Source organism: Gavialis gangeticus, unplaced genomic scaffold (assembly GCF_001723915.1).
Source record: "Gavialis gangeticus isolate Ggan-Ray unplaced genomic scaffold, GavGan_comp1, whole genome shotgun sequence".
NCBI lineage: Eukaryota > Metazoa > Chordata > Crocodylia > Gavialidae > Gavialis > Gavialis gangeticus.
Genome location: NW_017728993.1, coordinates 18,348,746 through 18,356,023, shown reverse-complemented (window position 1 = coordinate 18,356,023; position 7,278 = coordinate 18,348,746). Strand labels below are relative to the sequence as shown.

General features: G+C 39.7%; 1 protein-coding gene across 1 annotated transcript in view; it reads left to right on the top strand.

The window, feature by feature from the left end:
* The window catches only part of LOC109286669, a 48,261-nt gene that overhangs the window by 26,630 nt on the left and 14,353 nt on the right, over window positions 1–7,278 (top strand). Inside the window, exon 5 of the mRNA XM_019501326.1 lies at window positions 3,155–3,188. Within this exon, the coding sequence (XP_019356871.1) occupies window positions 3,155–3,188 (34 nt within the window). The remainder of the gene's footprint in view (window positions 1–3,154; window positions 3,189–7,278) is intronic.

The window sequence follows — 7,278 nt, the reverse complement described above, 5'->3', positions numbered from 1 at the left end:
TTCCCCTCCCCCAAACCTTCTGCACCTCTCGGACAAGCTACTCGTGGCTCTATCCCACTTCCAGGGTCACATTCACTGCCCTGGCTTGGCAGTGCCTGCCCCTACCCCTGTCCCTGCCCCACTCCCTCCCTCCCTCACCTTGGGGGGCCTCAATCTGCTCCGCCCCTTATCCCTTCCCCCCCACCATAGACTTACCAGCTGGACACATGTTACAATGCCCTGGGCAAATCTCTGTACCCTTAATATCGTTGGAAAATCAGGAGTCAAAAAGGCCAAGGAAGGAATCAAAACAACCAAGACAGTGCTGACAGTCTTCTCCTTTACTTGAGAATAGAATAATTGCATCCTGGACCATTTTCCTACCCTGATTTTTACTGCTTCTTAATCTCAGAGCTGGTGGAGACCAGATATTTAACTGAATTCCATTGTGGCAAGGAAGGCTCCAAAGGGGTATTGCTTATATGCAAGGGTCTATAAAAGAACTAGAAGGCTCCAAAGGGGTATTACTTATATGCAAGAGTCTATAAAAGAACTAGAAAAACATCCAAACTCTGGATGTTTTCTCTGCTTTCCAAACCAATGGTAAAGAAGGAAAAGCACGCATGTGGGGGACAGTATTCCTTCTTAGAAAACCCGAGTCAGTGCATGCGTCTACATGAGACTGTGCAGCGGTTACTGCGCATTTATTTAGTACTTGTATAATCAAGTACTTGTACTTGAGTACTAAATAAACAAGTACTAAATAAATGCACAGGAATTGGAATTACTGTGCAGTAGCACCAGCGAACGCCTTTTTAGTGATGCTACTGTGCAGTAGCCTAATAATACTGTGCGGTAGTGTATGAGCACTGTTTGTACTGTTACATGCTACTGTGTGGTATTATTTGACTACTGCGCAGTTAGCATCTTATGTAGATGCGCCCACTTAGTCTCAGATTTTATCTCTGCAGTCCAAAGATAAAGCCAATGTATGAGGAAATCACCTTTTAAAAGAACAAGCAGTTCCTCCACCCTCTGTCTCTTCCCTTTCTCTACTTTTAAGTTCATAGATGGTAGCCAACCTGATCTCATGGCATACAGAATAAGAGGACTGCAAGTAGATTTTGACAAATCCTTTCCTTTAAAATGCTCTTTCTCCTCTTTTGCCAGTCCAATCCAAGGTAGTCTGAATTTGCTGAATTCCATGCACACTTCAAAGCCCATCTATTTGATGAGATACTGATGGAGGGCTAGGGCAGTTGAGGGTCTTGTGGAAATGTGTGTGGCTCAAACCTTAATGTAAAAACCTGCTAACATATTTGAACAACGGAACTAGTTTCATGTTAAGAAGAACAGGCAGGTGGTACTAATTATATAGCCAAACAACAACTGCTGACAAAGAATAAATTTAAAAGTTGTAGTTTGCCTTCATGTTCAAGGAAAATAAAAACCATTGTGCCTCAACACTATATTTGAAGCACCCTCTTCCAAAATGTATTTCATTCTCTTGTCCATTTGAATTTAGTACAAATACATTTCATTATGGAGGATTTGTCCCAGCCAGTTTAAACATGTAGGACAGACTCTTGAAACCCTGAAATAATGTAAGGTAAGGGGAAAAGAATAAACAATCTCATCTGGTCTGTGGCAAAAAAGTGGAAGTCCTTTTATGACGATAAAGCAGTCAGCATTCTAAGCTCTCCATGTTTCTTGGTCAGGTCTTGGTTTACAAGTCTCTTGGCTTCATCTCCTATATTAGGAAGAGAAGGAAAAGTAAAGTACACTGATACAGTTAATTTTCTAGGCTCTTCAAGACTTGCCCACTTCCTTTGAGAGCCTGTAAGATGTACCCTATTTTTAAATACCCTTCTTGATAAACCTAAGTCAGGGGTGGCCAATCTGTAGCACATGTGCCATGAGTGCCACGGGCAGCTGCTATGCACAGCACATAAACAAACCCTGGGTATTCAGTAAAGGTGGGCACTGGGATGGAGGCAGTGGGGAGGAAAAGACAAGGGGCTTGAGCCCCTGGCTGTGTTGAGTGGAGCAGGGGCAGGATGCTGCTGCAAGAGGTGGTGTCAGGACATCACCAAGAGCTAGGTTAACTCTTCCCTGGTCCTGCAGCCACCAACACATTAAGTGGTTTAGAACTTTCCTCACTGTGTAAAACTGCAGCAGTTGTTGCTCCAGGGAAGACAGAACCTGGCTCTTGACAGTGACATCTTGTCTCGCAGCAACATGCTGCACCCAGCTCTGCTCCAGACAGGTGAGGACTCAAGTTCCACTTGCCTCTATACTGGAACCTAAGGGCACAAACTCTAGTCAGGTATGCCTCTAGACTAGAGGACAGGAAACAGGGGCACTTGAGTAGAGGCCAGGGTTTAATTTGTGGTATGCCTGCCAGAAAGGTTGGCCACCACTGACATAAGTGGAAATCCTGTCTGAAATGACACATTATAAACCTGGTTCTCTTTGAAGGAAATTTAAACTTTCTCTGCCTAACAGTGGGCTAGGTATGCTTTATCGCAACCCCATTAACCAAGCTAATTTAATTAAAAGAGATGTCACCTAAAATTAACTTCAAGTCTTCTGTGTAACATATTGTGAGTATCCCTTCTTGCATCTCTGCGATAGTAGTGTAGGGAATTGTAGGCTTGGGCTTGACTGTATGTTGTACAATAATGAACACTGGTCTGTTTATCAACTGTAACAAAATTAAGCATAAACTGGAATTAATTATTTTAATTTCAGCACTTAATTATTTCATTGGTTCACTTTTTTTGTTAATTACTATGACATTTTATCCTGTCGATCTGGAGACCTGTTAAGTGAAAATCTATTCTGTGTAGTCTTGTATACAAACCAGAACTTTGAAGAAGCAAATTCAGCCTACCCAAACTACTATTCCTGCTTTTCAAGAATGGTTTGTGCCTTGTTCAAAAATGTTTAAATCCAAATGTTCCATTTAAATCATGTAGCTAAAAGTCTGTTTGTAAGTAGTGACTGAGTCCTGGAATACATCTAAAAAGAAATCACTTTTAGGAAAGCATTAAAGGTGGCTTTGTTAATCATATTTTTCTATATGGTAATTTTACACAATTAGCAAATCAAATCAAATAAAACTTACTTTTTAACATGCTAATGATTTGGTAACATTCTGTTTTATGTATGACAGGAAGCAAGCAAAAATCAAGCAGCAGCAGCAACAGGTACTATAACTTCTAAAGAGTCCAGCCTGCAATAGTCTATGCTGTTGAAAGCTAAAATAAAATAAAGAAAAATAAAATCTCCAAAGTAAATACCAAACCTGATTAGAAATCACCATTGCAAAGTCATAGAAAATGAAATTGTAACAGAAGGCCTTCAAATGTTACTACTAAACAAATTAAAAGTCCAAGGAAAATATATTCTCAGCCATGTAGTAACTTTATACATCAAGCTTTATCCTCAGCTAGCATACTTTGCCATAAATTTATTATGGATCTGACCCTTTATATTTTGTTGTCGAACTTCTTGATATAAAATTACTATTAAGTCTCATAAGATTGTAGTGGCAGTAAGAATATTACATGAAAAATAGTGATTTTAAAAGAATAAAAAGTACAGAGGCTAGTAAAGAAAACTGCATTTTACTGAAATGTTTCCACTAAAGTAAAGAGATGAAGATGAAGATTTATTTTCATTAACATGACCTTCTTGTTGATTCTCTACATTTTTAATTTTGGCCCATCCTTAAATACTAGTGTTTTGCCTATAAGCCTCATTCTTAACTTCTCCATAGTTACATAATTTACATATTACATAACTTTTTTTACCCGTGTAATACTGTTTTCTTCAGTGGAGTTAGTTCATCTTTACACAGCCGTTAGCTTCCTGGTTTTACAAAATAAGGCTGGTGCAACTACATATTATTTTGCAGCATTAATAACTAAACACTTGTATACTTTATAGTTCAGCTTTGGAGATGATGTGCTATTGCAGATTATTGAAGTATACATATTGACAAAAGAGCATACAATAAGTGAATTTAAAGTTAATCTAAAGCATTCCTTTAAGGGCAGTTTATGCTCTGCTGTCCTGATGCAGCCACTTTCTCAGTTTCTTTTATGGGTTTGGTGTAAGTGTGTACAAATAATTATAGTTTAAAATATAAAACTATATGTTTTCTCTCTTCCTGGGTCTGGTATGGTGACATTAAAACTATGTCCTAACAACTGTACAAGAAACCGCTGACACAGCATGCATTCCTTTCCAGAGCACTCTTTCTAGAACAATAAACAGTCCTGTTCCTCAACCTGAAGTTCACAAATCCTAGCCCTAGTAGGCTACTGTGGATTCACCTGTTACCTTAGAGTTCTAGACAATCATTACCTCTTCCCCCTTCCCCAATCAGTGCCTTCCCTGATCCATCTAACCTAGTATCTTCTTCCTACAGTGGCAATAATACATGCTGTAGAGAGCATATGACCAGGACATGTCAAAAGTGATCCATCCCATTATACCCTCCATGGCATTCACCATCATTGATTTAGGGACATCAGAGGAAAATCTCTGACTGTTCTGTTTAATAGCTATTAATGGATCTATCATCCATGAATTTGTCTTATCCCTTTTTAAAACTGGCTGTAATATCTTCCTCTACATCATCCTGTGGCAACAAATTCTGTAACTTAACTATGTGCTGCCTGCAAAAATACTTGTTATTGTTTGTTTTAAACTTGTCTACTGCTAATTTCAGTGGGTGTCCCCTAGTTCTAGTATTCTGGGATGTAGTCAATAACTGTTCAGTTTCTCCACAACCTTCATGATTTTATAGACGTCTGTCATATCTCACCTTTCCAAACGGGAGAGTCCTGCCATTTTTAGTCTCTCCTGGTATGGCATCTGCTTCATAGCCCTGATCATCTTGACTGCCTTTCTCTGCACCCCTTCTAATTCTACTATATACTTCTTGAGATGCAAAGACCAGAACCATAGGCAATGTGTAGGAGGGCCACGGGGAGGCATGTGCCCCCCCCACGAGATTGGCCGCGACCAGAGTCACAGTTGGCTTCAGTCGCTGCTCGCCCCCCAAGTCCCAGGAGGCACCAGTCATTCATGACCAGAACTGCTGTTCTCTTTCACTCTTTTAATGATGAGGTAGCATGCATTCCATAGAGGTCTCTTCCTACATCAAGAAATATATTTTTTTTTAATTGCAAACCTTCCAGCCTCAGGAAGCCTTCCTCTCAGCCTACCATTCTTACCTTGGATGATCGACAACCTCAAAATCTCCTTCATCTGGGTCTTGGTTGGAATTGTGAATTTGAACCCTTCTTAGAATTTCTGTTACTTTCTCTGACCCCTTGAAGATATTCCATCTCTTAAATCAAGGGTTGTCAACTGGAGGTACATGTACCCCTGGGGGTACTTTGAAAGGTCCCGGGGGTATGCGGGGATGGAGCACTGTCACCCCGCACTGCTGCCTCACAGGAGCTGGGCTGGGGCAGGGTGAGAGCACTTGCCTCCCCACCAGCCCTGCATGCCACATCCAGCCGCTTGCCACTCCTCCTCTCCCTCCGCTCCATGTCCAGCTGTTCACCACCCCCTGCCCCCCAGAGTACACTTAAAAAAAGGTTGAAAACTCCTGCCTTAAATGATACAGGAGTCTAGTTGGGTGAGGCTTCTGCTTCAAGTAGGAAATAAAGGAGCGAGTTAGGTGGCACATCAGCAAATATGTTTAAGATTAAAATCAGATATCTCTAATTTATCTGTTTATAATGTGTCTATGTCATTAAAATAACTCTTAGTTTTAGCCAATGTTCTCATTAGCTGATTGAGAATGTTATCTGTAAGTGCAACTATTTTTGTCTATTTATGTTATCACCTAGTGGTCTGGAGGAAATGCCTGAATGGAGTACTGAGGGATGAAAATCTTACTTTAGCCACAGTTAGAAAACAATAAAATATAACTTCAGAATTTATAAGAAATTGTCTCATATTAATTTCTAAAATGACAGGAAGTAAAATTTATTTGTAAAATACAGTTTTGACCTATAATATAAAATCTAGCATAAATATATAAAAGTCAAGTTTTGCTCATAGCTCCCTCAGTTCGAACTACTGGGTTGTTCCTGTGGCTTGTGATAGCCATCAAACAAATCCAGTCAAACTGTTGTAAAATATAGAGCATCTTACTATATTCCTGTGAGCCTCTTTTACTTCTCAGACAGCTTAGTCACACAGTCCCCTGCTAGCATGGCAACATCTGTTCTCCTTTGCTGACTTAAGAGGATTTACTGGTACATGATGCCTAGCTCAAGCTTTTTTCCTCCCTCGTATGCTTGTCCCACCATTTCCAGGGATGCAAGCAGCCTCCACTGGCAAACTTTCCCTTCTTAGGAAATAAGGAAGATCCTGGCTATATGGATGGAGGAGAAAGAGTAACATATAAAAAAAAAACTGGAGGTAAAACTGGCCTTTCTGGAACCTAGGGTTGTATCCATAACTTCTGATGAAGCACAATGCTTCCTTGAAAAGTAAATTATGCACTTACATTTGAGATAATTCAGACATTTTAATTTGGGGAACTCAAATGGTATTTCTGCTTTGGACCTCTGCAAACAGATTTGGAAATAAAAAGGTTCAAGAAAAGGCCTTTTCAAATCCCAATAAAAGCCATAAATCCACTTCCCTTTCAAAGGACATTCTGGAAATGAGCAAGAATTCTGTGATAATGTCCTGTCCTAAGGCAGTTGTCCACAAGATGGGGCTTCTACAACAGAGAGCTCAGTATCCAAAACTGCAGTGGTTTGATTCAAGAACTAACTGATGATGTCACGGTTCACAAAAGCAATTTATTAGTCTGCATTTCTAAAATATAATTTGCAACACAAACTACAATTATATTTTTTATCAAGCAAAAGCCATAATTCTTCATTACATCACAGACCACAAAAATGATTTTACTGTGTTATTAATGCCTACATTGTGCTGATGCACACTTTGTAATTTTGTTAGATCCCCTACCTGGTGGGTCTTCAAGAGGAGGTTGGATAGATATCTGGCTAGGGTATTATGATCCCAGCACTTGTTCCTGCCCAGGGCAGAGGGTTGGACTTGATGATGTGTTCAGGTCCCTTCCGACCCTAGAAACTATGAAATACCAAGTATTATGTATAACATAAAAATCTGGAAAGGTAAGCATATATCATAGTTTAGATGCTGTTTAAACTCACTTTCTTTTCAGTAGTAACTGATATATAACCATTCTGTCCAATTTAATTACTTTTGTGGGTTTGCCCCTTTATATCATTTCAA